At 39.8% G+C, this 21,859-nt stretch overlaps 1 protein-coding gene across 2 annotated transcripts in view; it reads right to left on the minus strand.

The window, feature by feature from the left end:
* Window positions 1–21,859, minus strand: part of LOC121322247 (transient receptor potential cation channel subfamily M member 2-like) — a 45,578-nt gene that overhangs the window by 9,802 nt on the left and 13,917 nt on the right. For both annotated transcript variants that reach the window (XM_041261927.1, XM_041261928.1), the window contains exons 6-22: window positions 16,354–16,520; window positions 15,250–15,430; window positions 14,963–15,024; window positions 14,225–14,425; window positions 13,971–14,073; window positions 13,617–13,738; window positions 12,523–12,864; window positions 11,700–11,849; window positions 8,170–8,299; window positions 7,521–7,666; window positions 7,044–7,156; window positions 6,519–6,623; window positions 5,963–6,176; window positions 5,688–5,806; window positions 5,194–5,326; window positions 4,555–4,726; window positions 3,725–3,905 (exon numbers count right to left, since the gene is read on the minus strand). In XM_041261927.1, coding sequence (XP_041117861.1) covers window positions 3,725–3,905; window positions 4,555–4,726; window positions 5,194–5,326; window positions 5,688–5,806; window positions 5,963–6,176; window positions 6,519–6,623; window positions 7,044–7,156; window positions 7,521–7,666; window positions 8,170–8,299; window positions 11,700–11,849; window positions 12,523–12,864; window positions 13,617–13,738; window positions 13,971–14,073; window positions 14,225–14,425; window positions 14,963–15,024; window positions 15,250–15,430; window positions 16,354–16,520 — 2,641 coding nt within the window. The remainder of the gene's footprint in view (window positions 1–3,724; window positions 3,906–4,554; window positions 4,727–5,193; window positions 5,327–5,687; window positions 5,807–5,962; window positions 6,177–6,518; window positions 6,624–7,043; window positions 7,157–7,520; window positions 7,667–8,169; window positions 8,300–11,699; window positions 11,850–12,522; window positions 12,865–13,616; window positions 13,739–13,970; window positions 14,074–14,224; window positions 14,426–14,962; window positions 15,025–15,249; window positions 15,431–16,353; window positions 16,521–21,859) is intronic.

The following is a 21,859-nucleotide window of genomic DNA, read 5'->3' on the forward strand; positions in this document are numbered from 1 at the left end:
CTATTTGAACTAAATTAAACTGGAAGCACCAGCAACATATAAAAAACAAGCAATGGCCCAAAATATCCTCAACAAGTTGTAAGTGCTAAACATTATTATTAGTGTTTTTTTTTATTATTATTATTACCTTGCAGGAACTGACAGAGAAGTTTCAGTCTGGTTTTTGTGCTGCACACAGCAGCGAGACGGCTCTTGTCAGAGCTGTGAATGATCTGCTGATAAGCTCTGACTCAGGCTTTCCATCAGTTTGAATTCTTCTAGATCTAAGTGCTGCCTTTGATGCTGTAGACCATTCCACCCTACTGAATTGTCTTAAAAACACAGTAAGACTGTGACCGTGTCTTATCCTGGTTCAAATCTTGTCTGTCTGTTAGGTTTCAGTTCATCTCTATTAGGGAGATAAAATCTGCATTATCGGAAGTTGTCTGTGGTGTTTCACAGGGCTCCATTCTAGGTCCCTTGCTGTTTTCATTATGTATGCTACCGTTAGGTGACATTACCCACAGACATGGATTGAACTTCCATTGCTATGCTGATGATACCCAGCTATACTTGTCCCAAAGGCCAGGAATTTCTTCTGCCTGGGTGTTATTAGCTATTTGTCTTGCAGACATCAAGCATTGGATGTCACAGAATATTCTAATGTTGAATTCTGACAAAACAGAGGTTATGCGAGTGGGATCACAGAACCAACTAAAAGGAAATGTGGGATTACATGAGTTTGACCGTTGCAGCCTCTCATCAAAATTTTAACTACAAATTAAGAGTTTGGGGGTCATCTTTGATCCTGATCTATCATTTGAGACTCATAGTAGGGAAGTTACTAAAGTATCTTTTTACCATTTGAGAAATATAGCCAAACTTAGACCAATTATTTCAGTATCTGATGCCGAGAGACTAATGCATGCCTTTGTTCATCTAGAATTTATTACTGTAATTAACTTTTTTCTGGTGCACTGAAACGTGTGGTATCCCGTTTGTAGCTTGTTCAGAATACTGCCGCTAGAATTCTGACTAAAACCGAAAAAAAAAAAGCGAACATATTACCCCTGTTTTTATCTCTTTACACTGGCTCCCTGTGCACTATAGAATTGATTTTAAGATTCTGCTGTTAACTTACAAGGCCCTGAATAGATTAGCACCTAGTTATTTGCAGGAGTTACTGACTCTGTATCTTCTAAACCACACTCTGAGATCACAGGATGCGGGGCTGATGGTTATTCCTAGGGTCAGATTATGGAATGCTCTGCCTTCGTTTGTCAGGGAAGCTAAAAATGCACTTTTATAAAATGGCTTTCTTAGTGGGTTTTAATGTAATTTTAAAATTGCTGCTTTTGTATTATGCGTATACTGTTATTTAAATATGTTAGTTAACTGGTTTGGTTTATGACAGTTGTATGTGTGACATGCTATACAAATGTGTTGCGGTTTGTTCTTTTTTTCTGCTATGTGCTGTACAGTGCTTTGCAACACTTGTATAAAAAGTGCTACATAAATGCAGTAAATAAATAAATAAAATAAACTTTGGCTATCCCTCCTTAAAGTGGACTTATAGCCCCATCTACTGGACTATAGGTGTTACACAAGAAATACTTAAGGTTGGTTTCTACTTCAGACAGACATAATTTCTGGTCGGCGTCGAGGGTCTGCGACCCTGTGCGACAGGTCAGAATTACGTCATCCTCGCTCTCAGTTTTTCTTTGCGTTTCAGCGTTAGATGAATTTGTAATTATGGGCGTTCCTGTATAAATTCGCAAAAATGGGGTAGTGCAAATGATGGTTCTCAAATATTATAATGAGATGTACTAAAGCTGTTGGCAATTGCGACACTTACAGTTGCATCAATTTGTTAAGAACTTTTGAAAGCACGTTTTAAACAGTCGCAATTAGCAAATCTTTAAAAGGCAACATGAAAACACTATCCCCTAACCATGGCCGCTGTGATTGCAGCTAGGAGACAGTAAAGCTTTTCCAACTGTCGTGGAGGGCTTTTGTGGTAGTGTTTTAACTTTCCAATTGTTTTTCGCGTTCCAAGCAAAGATCTAAAAGTTACTAAATCATAAATGTGGTAGCCAAGTTTCACGGTTCAGTTCATGACCGCCACATTTCTAACAAACTTATGGAAAAGAAAAATGGAGATGGCTGGCTGTTAGGAAAGTATAACTGCTTTAAAGATTAAAATAATGTGTTTGTGATTGTGATTAAAACACCTATTTTTAAAACAAGACTAAACGTATTTGTTTACATTGGCATTTCAGCATAATTATGTAATTATGTAGATGCTTTGCTTTAAATTCTACAATGCTGTGACGGATGTGCTTTGTGGTGACGTCAGACCAGGAAAGGATAGATACACAACAGGCAGTACTGCGGGGTGTGACACTTTAAACAAGAAACAACGAGGGCCAAAAAAAAACAAACACTATTCCAAAACACCAAACAAATACTGTGCAGTTACAGTGATTATGGCTCAGTAGCAATTGTTTGTTTCTTTCATTTAACGTTGAAACAGTCCGTCTCGGATTCTCCTTCCTCCTCCCTCAGCAACAGCTGCCAGTATATATAGGGGCCGAGAGATTAACTGGTTGTCAATTACCTCGTTTATCCCTCGGCCACACTCTGCACAGTTTCTGTAATAAGCGTGGCCGACAGCCAATTCATCAATAAATAATTAGCTGGCGACCACGCATTCTCAAGAGATGTTATTTTAAAAACAATAATCAGTTTTCCACCTGTCGTATTTATAAAACCACAATAATAATAAATAACGATAATTATAATAACCATAACAAAATACCCATATATACACATGCCTTGACCTTATGTATTTGTATAATAATCTTTATTTTTTATATAGCGCCTTTCATAGGAGACTAGGGTATGTGAACTATGCATCAGCTGCAGATTCACTTAAAACAACATCTCACCCCAAAGATGGAGCACAAGGAGGTTAAGTGACTTGTTCAGGGTCAAACAATAAGTCAGTGGCTGAGCTGGGATTTGAACCAGGGACCTCCTGGTTATAAGCCTATTTCTTTAGCCACGGGAACACACAGTGTTACTGTGTTGCATAAAAGGCGCTATGATGATTAGTAATATTATTAATTATTATTACACAATTGTTTTAAGGAGACAGTGGCTACCCTTTAAAGGCGTGGATACTTACGCCTGTACTAAATCCAACCTTACCTGCAGAGGAGCACTATAACGAGGAACATATACAGACCAGGGCTGCGGCAGAACCTTTGGGGTGCTTAAAAGCAGCTTTTTATTTCCCTGCCTTCCCCTTCACCACTAATGCCATGAACAGGTTGAGGACTTGGTGAGGCAGCTCTGGACATTGCTCCAAAACACTTGCCTCTGCTCGAAAAACACAGTGTCAGGTAAGAGTGGTGTACAGACGTTATCCTTCGGAACCTTCTGCTGCAGCAAACCACAACTCAGCTATTTTTTCAAAAAAATGTCTCATCACAATGCTAGAGATCTTGATAAGATGACGCAACAAATATTTAAATTAGTATATTGCGGCTCTCTTCATGAACATATTTTCTCTTAGTATATACGACAAAATGTATACTTTGCAATGAAAATGCAAATTGAGGTATTTTTGCGCTGCGACTGGCGCATCTTAGTAGATCAACCCGAGTATTTAGCAGAGCATCAATGGTCCAATTGTGTACAATATATAATATACTAATATCTAGAGGCTTACAAAAACACTCACTTGAACATCGCGATGAGAAGGTTGAGTAGCAGTATGTTCGCAAAAAGCAGGTAAATGCAGAGCAAAATGATGGTGATCCAATGCGGGAAAACAGGCTGGTTATTGTCACCGAGAACTGGGCACTTTGGTTTCAGCGGGTCAGTGCCATCTACAGTACACTGACTGATGTCAAAATCAGTATCTGCAAGGAAGAAAAGAAGAACAAAGGGTGCACGGTTCAAAACTGAACTACGGATGGTTAACCCAAGATTCAATTACATGACAAAGAAAACTGAGGGAAGTGAGCCTCTGAGGCTGCATACTAATAGACTTTGAGTACAAATATACATTGGCTGTGAGGGGGAGCCACCTTAGAAAAGATGTTTTGCATTGACCATTCAATAGCTATTCAAAGTAAACAGAGATACAGAACATATACTGTATGCATACTGTGTCCTAAAACCTTTAATTATAAATCATATCTAATTCTGTATAAAAATAAACAATACAAATCTGTGAAAAGGGGGCTTTTGCTTCATAGCACTCTAAACCTTGTTTGTAGGCAGTAATACGAAAAGAGTCATCCATACAGTATGTTGATGTTCAAGTCAACTTTTGGTTCCATTACAGTTTTAACACTTGCTGTTGAAAAAATAAGCTCTAATTGAATGGCTTCAATATTCTCATGAATTTTTTAACTTAAAAGTACACATCAACCTAATGCACTTGTAATATTTCCTCTCTAAGGCTATAACCTCCCACTACTGACTGCTTACACACTCGCACCCCAGGCTGTTGTGAGGCGCAGTTTATGTGGATGAGGTTTCACACTGGCACTGCTCTGTACGTACTATCAATTTTTGCCGGTATATGGCCAAATATGGTGAGATATGGTTCGTAGACAGCGCCCCGGAAGATCCAGTCCAGGCGCTCCTCATTGTGGATCAGGATGGCTTGGTTGGCAACTCCGTACGCCACCACCCAAACCCCCAGCAAAAATAGGAAGAAGAAGATATCCTTCATCTGCAACGGGAGGGGGAATGAGTTGGTACACTGAAAGAAGCTGGTCTGCTTTTCCAATGCAACATGACTGTACTGCTGCTACTAGAGGACTATGCCATGTCTGTGAAGGCTAAGCTTGATAAGTCAAGGTATAAGAACCGGTAATTAATATAAGAACTACTCAGAATGATTGCAGACATCATATAGGTGACAGTTAAAAATGTAAAACTATTAATAATACTGGACCCCACCAATTTTAAAAGGTTAATTCCATCTCAAGTTGTCCAAGGATGATCGCTCAACCCCCTCCCAAAATTATGTATAGAGAAATAGAGAATTTTATGCATACAGATACATTTCCGATTCTCATATTGATTTCTCATATATATTGTAAATTGAAAGCAGTTTAGTAGGAGGTAGAGTTAGAATTTGGGAGTGGTACACTCTTAACCCTACATATTTTACTTTTGTTGCAGTACTGAACCTACCATTCTTTTCACTATGATAATCTTTGGTCCAAGATTTTTGTTGACTGTAAAGATGGCCATCAGGCGCAGGCACCAAATGTTAAAATCAAAGGCTAGAATGATCCGACCCTCATAGAAAGCAGTGGTGGTCAACCTGAAAACAAAACATGGTGTGATCAGTTGTTAACCAATATACAAACTAATGATTTGAATGTACAAATAAAATATAAAATCTGGACAGGGACAATTTTGTTTAGTTCTATTTGAAATGCCCAAATTCTAAAGTCACCTCACAGCTGCCAACCACTTGCAAATCAGGAGGACCTTCATTCCCACTTTTCTGTTGATGATCATTTCATTCTAGCTGTGCTTGACATTTGCAGATGCCCTCCATCACCGGCACCATGACACACCCTTAACAAAAATCTTAGCAATACCCCCCGGCACAAATATCAAGATAACAAAGCAGTGGTTGAAAATAATTACAGTATAAAAACCTAATAAGACCCACAAACCTGCATGCTAGTCCAGCAATGAAAATACAAATCGAAGCCACATCAAACTTGTTCCATGGGTTACTGAAGTAAATGACTGCCTTCTTACGAAACCCAAATCCATCTGGATCATGAAAAAACTTCATGAAAAACCCAAAAAAGAAAGTACATTAGTATTATACAAGTAGGCAGTCCATAAATAGAGGACATAACAATCACAAAAAGAAACATTTACTGTGTTAAATCAAGCATCACTAAGACGTATGTTCACAGTTTCTGGATATCCACTCTCTCACCTGCCTAATCTCCTCACAAACCACAGTAAAGAGCCAGATGTACAGCAGTAGCTCCTTCCACGATGGCGTGACCTGGAAATCGATCATCAACACGTAGGCAAACAGCCAGAGGAACCCAAAGTAGGACAAAACGTTCCAGTAAAAGACGACTGCGGGAGAGCTGTAGAAACCTGTGAGGCGTGTCATTGGCTTCAGGTTCTCCTCAGAGAGCTCCCTGAAGAGTGTAGAACAAAATAAATCTGATATGGGGCCTGACTCAATACAAGAATGACCAGTTGTGATAGTGTAGTGTCACTGAGGGAGACTCAGACATGAGTTCAACATTAACTCTCCTAACACCCAAGATTACCCGTTTTATACACCTGTAGCTAGAGCCTCATTAACCGTTAATCATTCAATTATGGCCCCACACACACACACCCCCCCCCCCCCCCCCCCCACCCCCCCCCCCACACACGCGCACATACACACACACACACACTTTATACTGGCAGGGCTTCCGCCCTGCCGCACCAATCCATAAATATTTCAACTAGAAACTACATTAGAAGCTGACCGAGATCGAGATTGCAGCTTTTTGTCAGTGGAGCTTGGTGCCATAGAGTCATTGCTGCCCATAATGTCTCTTCGAGGGTTTCTCTTTTTGATCACCCTGTCCCGTCTGAAATTCAAAGAAAATACTTTACAAAGGATAGAAGGCTGAATTCTGTGCTAGAGAATACTGAACGATTCAGCAGCTATACCATATGTAGTCTGAACTTGGGCTCATATCCACAAAAGCATATACCCAAGCTCCAAGTTGACAGCATTTACAGTAAAGTAAAAAAAAAATAAAAAATACCTGCAATGTCACATAACTAGCAGAAAACAATACACTGGATATTAATTCAGAAATCATTTGAAAAAGCAGATCTTTTTTTCTTGTTTATTCTCTACACTTAATCTATGTATTTGGTGTAAACCTTGTCTAGGATTTTAAAACTCACTTGGTGCCCAGTAAGAAAACTGGTCAGCCGATCAACAGCAATTGTAGGACTTTCCGCCAGTATATTTTTGTTATCTTCTGTAAACAAAAACATACCTGAATTTGATGAGGCCAGTGCAGATGAGAGGAAAGATAAACATGCACAACAACACCTTCCACATCCTGGTGTCCACCGCCAGCTCTCCCCACCAGATCTGTGTAAGAAGGGTCTAGAAGGGTAGAACAATTGAACTTTCATTTAATACAGGACTTTATGATGAGACATCATGCAAAGTCTTCTTTCAGTAGTCAACCACTGTTGAGTTATATAAATAGCTATGTCTGCCTACTCCATAAATGGCTTTTGGCAAGCTAGTATTAAGGATACTCACCTATCTTCCCACTACTTTTTTCACACTGTGCTTTTACTTATGAACGTTGTTGTCCAAATTTTCTTTTTATCTGAACTAGAGGAGCGTGTCCCCATAGTGTTGGACTAGTGTTTGATCTGGTGGGCATGTACTTCACATTATCTAAACACCTGTTTATTCAATCTCTGCTATACTTTCTAGATGATATTCTATGCAGCTGCACCTGGACTCCTCCTTGCGCCACAAAGTTTTTGTCGTTAGCCTCCACAGCCAGACGCAGGCAGGTCGTGTCTCCCCAGGCCACCGACTCCCGGGTCAGCAGCTTTTGGGCACGAAGTTCATCTCTCTGATGGCACTCTGTAAACACCCCTGGAAGTATGGAAAAGATTATTGTCATATTGCCATATCACAAAATTGAAACAAGAAATAAGATGATTGGTGTACTTAACTACTTAAAGAGGACCTTCTCAAACTTCCTGAATAATATCCACCATTGGCATTGAGACTGATCAAGTAAAAGCACTGCGATTTGGACTGGTAGGCGATTCATGCAAGCGTAATTCGAATCCCACTCCTGCCAAGTTGCTGATCTTGGCTGGGGATCCACAGGGAGCTCTGCTTTGGCTCTAGTGCTCCCTCAGTCAGGGAGAAAAAATGGGTCAAGGTCACTTCATTGTGCTCTAGCTACCACAACTGGACAGATAAGTCCGGGCAGAGACTGCCCAGTCTGGGCCTCTGCACCAAGGTTTCCGTGGCCTTTGTTCAGCAGGTGAAAAGAGACATTGATCTTCAGTCCTCTTAATTGCTAAGTGGCTTGCACGTGTGAGGTGACACTCGAACTGGGCAGTAAAACTTGGATAAAAAATACCCACCAATGGCTTGTTTCTCATATTGTTCTGCAAGAGCTTTCGTGTCCTCAGACAGATCTGTGTCCTCCTCCTCTTTGGCTAGTTCCTTCAGGATCTTGCTGGCTGCCAGGGCTGCGGCAATGCAATCCTGGCTCTAAAAACAGACATGCTAATCAGTGTCTGTGATGTAGTACAGAAATCCCTTTCTTCAAGTGCCAGAGCCAGAATGTAGCTGGCATGACCTCATTGAAACATTTTGTTTGTAACCTCATTCCTTATCGGAATTCAAAACACATTAACTGTGAGGTGGGTGACAAGGACATACAGTAAAACCAACCCGTCCACAAACTGGTGTTCTGTGTAATTCGGCATCATTTTTGGATCCCGACCAAATCTTTACTGAAATGAATGCTGTTATACCTTCTTGTGACGGAAATATAAGAGTTCTGTTTGGAAATCTCCCTCCCGACCTGTGAGGGTGATAAGCAGTGAGAACAGAGTTCCCTGGACGGGCTGACCTAACAGTTCTTTCATAGGGTTCAAGGGAAGTCGGCCAGCTAGGAAGGGGCCGAGACTCTGTTGCAATAACACATTGAAGGAGTTATTGGGAAAGGGAAGGGAAACGACGTGGCAGCCACAGATTGGAGAGGTTGTTGCATTCGTTTACCAAGGGGTCATGTGTGACAGCATAAAAGGGGACGGAGAATCATAATCTGTTCCTTCGCATTGGTTTGTTTTAGATAGAACTGAGAAGGACTGTGACAGCGTAAAAAGAAACTAGGGGAATTTCTTTGGACGGGCTGGCCTGACAGTTTGTTTCCGAGGTCGGGAAGTCGGTCAGCCTGGAAGAAGGTGAGACTACTTCCAGCTACGGCGATAGAGTCTGGTGCAATCATTTAACAAGGTGTCATTTGTGATAGCGTAAAGGGGCCGGAGAATCTTAAATATTTTCCTTCGCTTTGGTTACGAAAGCTAACCTGGAAGGACCTGTGCAGTGCACTAAATAAATAATTGTGAGTGTTTGTTTTGTTTGTCTTGTCTATAATTGTTACTTGTGTGTTTATAGATGGCTAACACGTTCCGGAGCTGTCGCTATAGGCCAGCAATAAACCCGGATAATACTTCACCACTTGTTCAGCACTATAGCACGTATTTATATTGTACTTCACCACAAGCACTGAGAGCACTCACTTTGGACCTGTGATCACGTGTGTGTCTAATTGTGTGTGTATTGCACAGTAGTGAAAAGGGTTGCAGTCCCGCAAATAATAAGCACAGTACTAACACACTGACTTCCCGACCCAGGAAATGAACTGTCAGGCCAGCCTGTCCAAAGACTTTCCCTTTCGCTACTTAGCGCCCTCACAGGTCGGGATGGAGATTTCCAACCAGAACTCACTATATTTCAGTCACACCTCTACAATCCAGAGCCTGTCTATACATGATTTGTAAGTGGTGTCTGACTAAAATTTATGTAAATCTGTGCAAGCCAGCCCCAAGTCAAGTGATTTTTCTTTTCTAAGTATATACTGTAATCAAGTATGTTGCAAGAATTCCACACATATCCCACATGGGCTGTACTTCTACTGTATAAACTGTGACTTTGAAGTGTTCATTTATTCCTTTTTTTTAGGTGCAGTATTACCTCCATAAACCAGCATTGTATAATACGTCACCATTTTCCAGTCTAAAGCAATGTTATATCAAAGGTTTTACTGTAGTAGTGGTGGCTGAGTCACACTTAACCAGTGAAACCTCTATTATCAAAATCAACTAGGACCAGGGGTGTTCGCAAAATGGATTTGGTAAGATTATTAAATTATTTCTGTATAAAAGTTAAAATGGCATTCCAAATACAGAAATATCTTAAATTACAATATAACTCCTGTTTCTTGGAATACATACATACTGCACTGCAAATGCCAGTGAGATAGAATTAGAAAAAAACATGGTAGGTTACCATTTCTGTTCAAATGAAACAGAGGTGTTTGTAGAATTCAAATTTAGATCATCAGGTCTTTACTGCATCTTGTTAGGCGTGCATTCCATTGTAAACATACATACAGTGGTATTCAAGTACTCACCTCCCTTGCAAAGTTTTTACATTTTGTTGGCACCTGAGCATACTCCACAATGCATTCATCTGGAATATATATAAGTAAGATTTACAGAGAAAAACAGATTAATCTCAGTTGCATAAGTATTCAACCCCTTTGCTACTGAAGTCCTAAATCACACAAACAAATGATTTGTTTGAAAGATCACAAATTTAGTGAAATGGTTTCAGCCTGTGTGCACTCAAAGTGGTTTAGGTAATTTCCCTCAGTTATATAAAGACTTTCAAGCTGCAGCTCACATAGTGTTCCAACAAAGCAATCATGAAGACCAAGCAACTTTCGAAACAAGTCAGGGATAAAGTGGTGGAGAAGCACAGAGCAGGAGAAGGGTACAATAAAATTTCAAAGGTTTTGATGATCCCTTTCATCACGGTGAAGAAGTGGAAGATGCATCATACCACCCAGACACTTCCCAGATCAGGTTGCCCTCCCAAACTGAGCAGCCAGGCAAGCAGGAAACTGGTTTGGGATGTCACTGTGAAGCCAACAATGACCTTGACAGATCTGCAAAGTTTTGTGTCTGAGATGGGAGTCAGTCTTCACACATCAACAATAAGCCAGTCCCTACACAAAGCTGGACTGTATAGACAGGTGGCAAGAAAGAAGCCATTACTCAAAAAGCCTCATCTTAAAGCACGTATGGAGTCTGCGAGAAAGCATGTAGATGATACTGCAGACATGTGGAAAACAGGTTTTGTGGTCAGACGAGACAAAAATTGAACTTTTCGGTCTAAATTCCAAGCATTACGGCTGGCACAAGCCCAACACTGCACATCACCCAGTCAACACCATCCCAACTGTCAAGCATGGTGGTGACAGCATCGTGTTATGGAGATGTGTCTCTTTAGCAGGGACTGGGAAGCTTGTCAAGATAGAGGGGAGAATGGATGGTGCAACTACAGGCAAATCCTTGTGGAAAATCTGTTTGAGTCAGCCAAGACTCTGAAACTGGGGTGGAAATTCACATTTCAGCAGGACAATGACCCGAAGCACAAAGCCAAAGCCACACCGGAGTGGTTGAACAAGAAGAGAATTAATGTTCTTGAGTGGCCCAGTCAAAGTCCTGACTTGAATCCAATTGAAAATTTACTTTCAGATTGGTCCATTGACAATCGCCAGCAAACTTATCAGAACTGGAGCAATTTTCCCGAGAAGAATGTGCAAAAATGTCACCATACTACTGTGCAAAACGAGTAGAGACCTATCCAAAAAGACTCATAGCAGTAATTACTGCAAAAGGTGCTTCTACCAAATACTGACTTAAGGGGCTGAATACTTATGCAACAAGTACGTTTAATTTTTACATTTTCTTTGCAAGTTTTGCTGACATTTAACCTCCTCCTCATATAACAGTGTTCAACAAAATGTGACATTATTGGTAGGGGGTGAATACTTCTGCAAACCGCTGTATATAAAATGTATGAGATCACAATCTACCAATTGCCAGAAAATGTCGGCTATCTCTTTCCTGTTTTCTAGAATTGCCCAAATGAAGAGGTCTCTGGTAGGATCAAGCCGTTCAACACTTGAGTCTTTTGCATCCATGGTGATTAAATTCTGAAAACTCTCCAGGTCATTTGATCCAAGCTGCAATAAAGAAGAATGAATGTTGCTCAAGTTAGCAAAGATAATGTTCTCACACCTGTGTAAAATATGTTTCAAAGACAGATGGAAAGTGAGATTGGAATGCCAAAAAGTGGTTGGGAGAGATTACTTTTTATTCCTCTATACATACAAATACAGAACTGAAAGTTACATGATTTCTCAAATGCAGAAAACAAAAAAACACGACAAAACAACACAGGGTTGCAAGCAAAAAGAAGGCCACTTAGATTGAGCAATGAAGAAGTAGAGTTAGCTGATGTAAACAGATGAACAATCTTGAGGTTATTTTTTAATTTTTTAATTATTTTTTTATGGTAAATTTGACTCACTCACTCGCAATCCAACTTTATTTAAATATGGTTCCAGACCTTGGTTATATCTGACCTCCTGTTTTATTTTTAGTTTTTAAGGAATTTAAGTTATTGAGATAATACCACTGGTGGCACCAGACCACAGGTGGACAATGTGGTGATGACTATATGAACATAGGATGAAATATTAGAACTAAACTAGGAAATGATTGCAAACATTGTAAAAAAAAAATTAAAAAGCATCGCCAAAAAAAACTATTAAGATCAAAAAAGATGCTTGTTTTAAAGTTTGTAATTAGCAGACTTGGATGTGTCATTGGTTCTCCCCTTACGTTTATCCTGACCTGTGGTATTGGCACTGCATGCGTTGATCTGTCCCTGGGCCTGGGGTAGAGGGGCTTGGTGATGCCACCCAGCAGGTTGCAGAGCACATCGGATACGTGGTACAGCTGTATGCCCCAGCTGGAGGAGGTCCTGGGCTTCTTCATGTAGAGCTGCTCCTCCTCTCGCTTCTTCAGGATCCTGCGGAGGCAAGGGCTGGTGGGCGGCAGGTTGTTGTAGAGCGCCAGCAGCCTCTTCTCAGTCAAGAACTCCTTCAGGTCCACCCCATTCTCAAGGAACAGCTTCACAAAGTCAGGTTTGTCTCCCAGCAGCGCCGCCAGCATCACATCACTCAGGTCTATGGACTAAAGGGGTGGGGGAACAGAAGAGCAAAACATTTGACACGTGATGCTTTTACATCTTAATAATGCATTATATCTTAACTAACATGTACAGCCATGAATTCTAGATCTCACATAATTTGTAATTTACCACCTGGCCGAGAAGATGACAAGCACTGGTTATGGTACTGCTTTTCCACAGGCTCACGTGTTTTCAATACACATGCATTCTTCATTCTATGGATGCAAAATGTCTTTGATAATGGGAAAGAATGGCAATACATATGAAGTAAGATTTACTGGAATTGTTTTGTTCTCTCTATGTACTTTAAAGGTATCCATCTGAATGTGAACAATGCAGAATCAGTAATAATAATATAATAGCTTTATATAGCGCCTTTCACATTGGACCACCATCACAAAGCACTTTACAGATGTAGGCTGTGAACTGTGCATTATATGCAAAGTCACTTAAAATAGAGCATTGATTTAACATCTCATCCGCAGGATTGAGCACAAGGAGGTTAAGTGATTGCTCAGGGTCACTCAGGGAGTGGCAGAGGTGGGATTTGAACTGGTAACCTTCTGGTTACAAGACCTGGACTTTAACCACTGGACCTCACTGCCTCCTTGGTAACCCAAACAACACTTTTTTCTGTATTAGTTATTCTTTCCAGTTACATAGAAGTAAGACACGAATGTGAGCCGAAAGCGATCTTTTGTGAGGTTCATGTGTTTATGGAGAAAACTGTAAGACGGATAGAAGCAGGACTCACCTTCCACTGCTTGTCATCTGTGAAAATCTCACTCTTGGCGATGTCCACTCTGTTCCAGGCTACAGCCAGCTTGAGCTGGTGATCCCAGTTCTCTTTACCTTGATTATCAAGGCTTTTCGAAGCTGCAGTTTGATAAGAACGGTAGTTTATTATAGGGTCATCCCAGATCAAATAGACCAAGTGAAAAACCATCCCAGAATTTGGTCAACTTGATCAAGATGGAATGGCTCCACAAAATATGGAGCTTTGAAGTGGAGGGAGGGAACAGAATGCCATGCAAGAACGAAGAATCAATGTTGTACATTTGTCTATAGCTGAACACAACACAGCCACCACTGAGCACTTCACTAATACCTTTCAAAAGTGCCTGGAGGATGGCTACATCCATATCATTCTGGTCTTCTTTCTCTAGCTGGAAAACTGTCAAAAGTTGCTGCATTCTCACTATGTCCTGAATCTAAAAAAACAGAATACAGTTTTAATATATATGTACTGTTAATTTATTATCGTAATGCATACAAAAAAACATCAGCTAATGTCAGCAGTGTAGTCCACTCCACTCGGACTGACTTCACTGACTTCACAACCCAAAGGTGTTGATCCATTACCTTCATAGTCCATTCCAAGATTTGGATATCAGAAAAGGTTTTGAAGTCCTCAGCAAAGTATGTCTTCAGTTGTTTCTGGATGTGTGAAATTGTGATCTCAGACACAGGCAGGTTTGCCACCTGAGCAATCACATCAGCCACACGCCCTGATCCCTCCATCACTACACACGGGGTGCCATTCATCACGGCACTGTAGATAGTCTGCAAGGAAATCACCAAACGGTAGGATGAAGGGGTTAAATACCAAGCAATACCTTAAAATTTCACTTTATATTTTTTTCACCTTTCCCTTGCCTTTTTATACTGTTTGCATTTAAGATCAGTGATTCTGGGTTCTATTGGTCTATTGAGTTCTCCTCATGTTTTCTCTGTATCTATCTTGATCTCTCAGTGAACTTGTTTTGAAAATGCTAACTGCCTAGGTCTGAACAGACTTTCATTTTACTCAAATCACGTGACAAAATGATCTTTGAACTTGACTGGTCCCACCTACTTGCCTTTTATATATGTCGAGTAGGATGGGCCAGAAAAGTTGAAAGGTCACATTGTTACAGGGTTTAACTGCTATGAGGAAGTCTGTGCTAGGCAGTTAGAATTCTCCAGACAAGTACAAAGCAAGTCTAAATTCATGTAAAAAAAACTGATATAGAGAAAATAATTTAATATTGGAACATTAAAACCCAGAAACACCAAGTGTAAAAATGGTTTGTTTATTGTTTGCCTCCAAGGCATACTCACGTCTAATGTGCCTGGTCCTCCCTCCAGTACTACACAGACAACAGGGATTTTTATTCCATGGTCTTTGAAAACAAATCAAACAGAACAAGACGCACTGAGACATGATAATGGTAATAGAAATCTGCACAGCCTCCTTATTATTTACTGTCTCAATAAAAATATACTTGTCCAATTCTTAAAAGGATTTGTGCACATACTGTGCAATATACTTTTCGGTAGCAAAAGCTCAGGTTTGAAATGACACACTACACTCTTCATTGGCCAGCCAGAAGCTGTCCCCATGTTACCTGTGCATCCCAGGGTCTGTTCGGATATGAATTTCTCCAGCTTGCCCCTCAGTGCGATCTCCACACCATATGTTCCGTGGGTGCCATTGTCTACCAGGATGAAGTGGGAGTGGTTGTTATCCAGACAGGACAGCCTGCCTTGACTCTCCTCATCCAGGGTGTACTTGGCAGGGAACTTCCCCTAGCACCAACAAGATAGCATTCAACTATATAAGTAAAGATCCATCAAAGGGTAGATTTAATCAAACAAAATGGAGCCGTATTACGTGTTTAAAAATATAAAAGAATGACTGTCGTTTCTGTCAGTGGCAGATTTCTGTCCAAAGACCGAACAGGGCAATAAAGCTACACTATTGACTGCCTAAATCCACGGGGACAGGTACAATCCATTTGAAGTCGTTCCTGTCCTTTTCCATTGGCAGCAAAGCAATATCAATGCTGTTCGGACCGGGGCTCTTGAGAAGCTTGATATGTAACCTTTGTGTAATGCCCCATTGCAGATGGAACCAGGGGAACCCCCATGCACTATGATATTGGCTCATGGCAGGGATGGGTTTGCAATAGCCAGTCCCCAATCCTTCTTCGTGCCATGGGATGCTGTAGACACTGTAGACATGGTTTTAGTTTCACATCTGAGGGAGTTCCAATAGAACAGTGGCCCCCATGCACCATGTTGGGACATTTCAGTTTAGCCCTAAAGAACAGATTACTAAGCCTCCTACACCTCTTGATTCAGCACTGGGTGTTCCTTGTTGGGTTTCAAGCTTTCTTGTGCTGACCAGGTACAACCGGTTTTGTTCAACAACACGACATTACAATCCAAGGCTGACAGCTACCATGTTGGATACAAAGGTACCACTTCTCTGAAAGGGACATTAAAATGGGGAATGCTCCATATCTGCACTGGAAAGGGATGTGAAACTCCAGAATTTAGACTATAAAATACCATTTGTGTTAACCAACAATCAACATTTCATGGGTGGTAGCACAAACTGTCCGCATAACATTTTAAATATGTTTACAAACAGCTAGTGAACCTCAATGCAAAGCTGTTGCATACTGTAATACGGCCAATAGGATCACACATTAATAGCGGCCCCTTACCTCACTGCTGACCAGGCATTTACTGTTGTGTACAATCCCCCAGGTTGCTATGCCGATTGCCACGATCTTCCCTTCCTTGGAGCTGCTGCTCATGGTGTAGTCTCGAACAGCCTCTCCGACGTGCTTCATTACCCCAGCATGGGAGCCCCCCGTCACAATCCACGCACCTGCAGCCAGAGGAAATAGTGGTCACCTACACATATCCGCTGCAATGCCCCCTACAGTACAGTATCACTTACTGCATTAGGTTTTGGAATTATAATGTCCCATGTCTGGTTTCTTGTCCTCCTGCCAGATTTTATTGATATATTGTGAATGTTAGATGTCTTCCTAATCACATTTAAACTTTCAGAACTAAGTAACTTTGCAGAAAAGCTAGCCTAGGATAATTAAACAAAACAGCTTCAGTGTTATACTAAAAAAAAAAAAAAAGGACTATACGGTATAGTTTTTTGGTGTTCTTTTTCAGTGGAGTTATATTTCCTAATTTATACCACTAACGCGGTCTACAGTTTAAAGCAGAGTTATATTTCCTGTATAAAGGTGTTGAAAGAGTCCAATAAAGACTTCACATAAACTTGTGTTTTAATTGTTACACCACAAGATTATGACTTTAGCATCTTGAATCCGTAGTATGGCATCCCTGTTTAAATTATTTTGGCCACAACACAATCCCTTAACCCGTGACTCAACAACACTCAGCTATGGTGCAGACAAAGACTTTGGTTTACAGAGTGTTTTTCAATGAATTCTATGCAACATAATATATTCTCACATATTCCACAAAGGACTGCTTTTCCATGCTGTCACTTCCCCATGTTTGTTCTCTCAAATGAGAATAAACAATGACTATCATATGATAGATATTATTATTATTATTATTATTATTATTATTATTATTATTATTATTATTATTGTTGTTGTTGTCGTTATTATTATTATTGTTGTTGTTGTTGTAAGGAATTTTGTAATAGTTTTTGTGTTCCAACGGATTATTCTTTTATGTTATTTTCTGTTACAAATTGAACAAAGAAGCTGGGAGTGGTATTTTGGGTTTTTGAGTTCTGGAATGTAAGAACATAAGGGTCCTCTGCTCTGCTTGGTTGCATGGTGGTGAAGTAAAGGAATGTTTGTGAGGCTTGGAAACTTTCCATGTCAAGGGTGCTGGAACTAGGGGTGCTGGAATTAGGGGTGCTGGGGTTACAGTTTTGTTCAATGGCTTTCAGCACCCCCATTTTAAAAACTGTTCCAGTGCCACTGTGCCACGAACACAGGTATAGTGAGGAGGGGTCATAAATGACATCATTAAAAGGGTGTGCTTTGGAATCTACAAAACTGAAGTGAATGCATTGTCTGGGGCTCAGCTCTATCAATCTCAGGATTGTGTGTAGTTTTTGGATAAACATCTCACTAAGCACTGTCCCTAAATCAATATATACATATTGATAAACCTACTGTATATATATATAGAGAGAGAGAGAGAGAGAGAGAGAGAGAGAGAGAGAGAGAGACAGATAGAGAGGGTTATCAGTATATGTGTATGACTGAATGGCATAGTCACAACCAGAACAGGGTAATTAGATCTCCTTTACTTTAACTAGCTGCAAATGACAAAATAATTCTATGTTACCAGTCCTGCCCCTCCATTCTCTATAGGGTCCTGCGTTTTACGCTACCAGTTTTTTTCAATTGTAATTCAACTGTTGCCCCTAGGTGTCCCTGCAGCCACTCCAGTTATAGTAATCGAATTCACAATTAAGAAATCAACACAATACGCTTTGACTAATTAGAAAAAAGGCTAATTATGATGAGTATACATTGTAATTGAATAAATTGATGCGTTAAACGAAAAATCGAGAGACCTAACATGGCGTCAAAGACATCGCAATCAAAACGCATTTCGTTTAGCAAACGCACGCAGTGTACACCGATGGGCATAATTTATTTTGCACCGCTTGTAATGTATCTTTGGGCCACACTCGAAAGTCAACAACAAACGAACACTTATCATCAGAAAAACACAGAAAATGAAAGGCTGAGATTGACAGCTATGAGACGGCGTCTTCAGTAAAAAAAAAAAAAAAACGTAAAGGGAACGAAAATTATAAACGCGGACGAGATTTTATTTTCGATTTGACGGAGGCATGTGTTTGTGGAAAAAAAAACTGGTAATCCCAAATTACGTGCAGTTCTGAACAAACATGTAATAAATGCTGCAAAAGATCAATATGTTTTGCACATTTTGTTTGTTCTCCAAGGACTATCGAATACCTTCGAATCTAAAGTAATATTATCCGATACAGTTAATCTGTATTCTGTGAATTACTCAGCGATGGCACAGGGCGTTGTGAAATGTTAAAATGCGTTTGAAGTTAATTTTAATAATGTGTCTGAATTTGTCTCCGATAATGCCAGTTACATCATGATCAAGGCATACAATGACATTCTTCGATGTCTACTGTCAAATTCAGTACATTTGACTTGTAATGCCCTCATAATAGGCCTTGCCAGCAATATCTGGGCAAATCATTTTCTGAAAGTAGACAAGTTGGTTGCAACCGTTGTTTAAATATTGCCCAAAGACCGCTTGACAGAAGCAATCCAACAAGAAGGCTGTACTTTACCCATAAAGTTGCGCCTGAGCCATGCATAACACGATGGGGCACTTGGTATTCTGCTGCTGAATATCAGTCCAAATACATCCCTTTTACACAGGCTTCATGGAAAAGGAAATGCACACTTCACAATGTATCTATGATCCAGACGGTATGTACTTTCTAGAGTGCTGCTTCACGCTGTCAAAAACTCAGATTACAAGTTTGTATTTTTTTTTCACAGTTCTTCTTAGTTTACTATGTAGGTAACCTTGTGTACATCTGCTAAACAAATAAATAATAAATGACACAAAACCAATTAATGTAGACCGCATTAAGATTGTTTAAGAAGGTTTGTTGCAAATCAGTATAAATCGAAGGCAGTTGTGCTTTGGCAACATTTACAGTAACTTCCCAGAGCAGCCTTGTATGGTAAGGAGGGATGGATCTGTCAATCAAATTGGGCAAACATAGTTTTGCTTTGTGCTGAATAAATACCATGGATTAGTTCCGCAAATACCACTTGTTCGAGTCTCTTTTTTTGTTGTAAGAAAAACAATGTGTGATTCCAAATGTACAGAAAAATTAAATTAAATTAGATTGATACTGATAGCTAAACAATGCTAATGGTTCAAACGGTTATGTTATCTCCAGGATTCTAAATATACAGGTTTTTCATGATTATCTATGCTTAACTGTATAAACTTGTCTATAAGCACTTAATATTTCATTATATGATATGTGTACTTATATAAGTTGATAATCATAAGTGAATTGCATTCAAAAATTAAATTTTTAAATGAAAATGTAAATCTTGTCAATGTCAATGAAATGGTCACCCAAAGCAAGGGGATTTCAGTCTGAAGCCCAAGTCAGTTAAAAGTCTGAAATGTGTATAACACAGTGTTAGAACACTGGCCTAAGTATAAAAGTGTCTTTGTTAGATGTTCTCTGAGTTAACTAGCATGTTACCTAAGTAACCTTTTGTCACCAATTATTGTTAACAGGTGAGGGTCCATGATTACTATAAATATAGGTAGCATAGGTACAATTTTGTCATTTCTGAATGTAAGGGAGCAGAAAATGGCAAAATACGCTCAGTTAAGCAAAGAAAAAAGACTGTAAAAAAGTCTTTAATTACTTTAAGAAATGAAGGTCAATCTTTAAGACAAATCGCAAGAACTTTGCAAGTGTTTGTAACTGCTGTGGCCAAGACCATCAAACGATTTGAAGAAACTGGCACTTATGAGGACTGAACAAGGTCTGGCAGGCCAAGGGTGACCTCAGAATCAGAGAACAAGTTCATTCGAGTCACAAGTCTACGAAACCAACGATTAACTGCCCCTGAAATACAAGCTCAGCTAAATGGTACTAGAAGTACAGATGTTTCAACATCAACTGTTCACAGGAGATTGCGTCAAGCTGGCCTAACTGGAAGAATTGCTGCATAGAAACCATTGTTAAGAGTGCAGAATAAGAGGAAGAGACTTGCCTGGGCCAAAAAACACAGAAACTGGACGTCTGAGGAGTGGAAGTCGGTCTTATGGACCGATGAGTCAAAATTTGAAATATCTGTCCAACCGCCGAGTATTTGTAAGACGCAGAGAGGGTGAGCGCATGAGTTCTGCATGTGTGGTTCCCACTGTCAAGCATGGAGGAGGCAGTGTCATGGTCTGGGGTTGCTTTGCTGGTGACAGAGTCGGTGATCTTTATCAAGTCCATGGCAAGCTTAACCAGCATGGCTATCATAGTATACTTCAGAGGCATGCCATTCTATCAGAATTACAGCTAGTTGGGCAGTCCTTCATTCTTCAGCAAGATAATGACACGAAACACACCTCAAAGTTGTGCAAGAACTATCTGGCAAAGAAGGAAAGTGAAGGACAACTCAATCTAATGACCTGGCCTGCCCAGTCTCCAGACCTCAATTCCATAGAACTTGTACTGGGAATTGCTGCAGAAGAGCTGGGAAGACAGGTCGGGTGATTTCCTGCTGAAACTTGTTAACCGAATGCCTCGTATTTGTGAGGCTGTTATTAAGGCAAAGGGTGGCTACTTAAACTGTATATATATATATATATTTCTTATGACTGGTATATATATATATATATATATATATATATATATATATATATATATATATATATATATATCATAACTATATATTGAATTTAATGTTTATGAACTCAGTCAACCAAATATAGATTCTCCCTAGCTTTTGTGATGTGCAGTTCATGAACGACTTGTTCTTTCCAGTTCAAATAAACCTACGTAAACAATCTTAGTGTGGTCTACATTGATTGGTTTAGTGTCATTGAATCAGTCAAAATAAAAGCACCAGATGAGAAAGGCGAATGCTCTGCTCAAAAGGTAGCCAGATGCAGCCTCGGAAAAACAAAATAAATATGGAATTTGTTTTTCATTTAGTAATGACACTCTTAATTGAGGAAACTTTGTTTTGATATTAGAAAAATATCTCACTTTCATTTATGACACGCCATGTATTTAAAAAAGCATCACACCTTGCATTGGAACACTATTGAATTTTTAAGTACAGTATTTTTTTTTTTCCCCCATGCAAAAGGGACAGGGAAAATGAATTTGCAGTGCAACTTAATTTGAACGAAAACTTTTTGGTATGCTGTACCCCATAGCAATACATAAATGCTGTCTGTCTGTTATTGCTCAGACTTTACTTGAAGACTTTTTTTGTGCTTATTGATCGCATTATCGACACTGTACTGTTCTGATTTTTCCACGTTTATTTCCTGTAATACAAACATGAATGTAATTTTGGGTAAACTCCATAAACTAATGTGATGACGTGTTGAGAAAACACAGAAAATGCGAATCTGAGGAACATAAATTTACATATAACCCCTTATGACAAGAATTGTATAGTTTTGCTATAG

Source organism: Polyodon spathula, chromosome 10, assembly GCF_017654505.1.
Source record: "Polyodon spathula isolate WHYD16114869_AA chromosome 10, ASM1765450v1, whole genome shotgun sequence".
NCBI lineage: Eukaryota > Metazoa > Chordata > Actinopteri > Acipenseriformes > Polyodontidae > Polyodon > Polyodon spathula.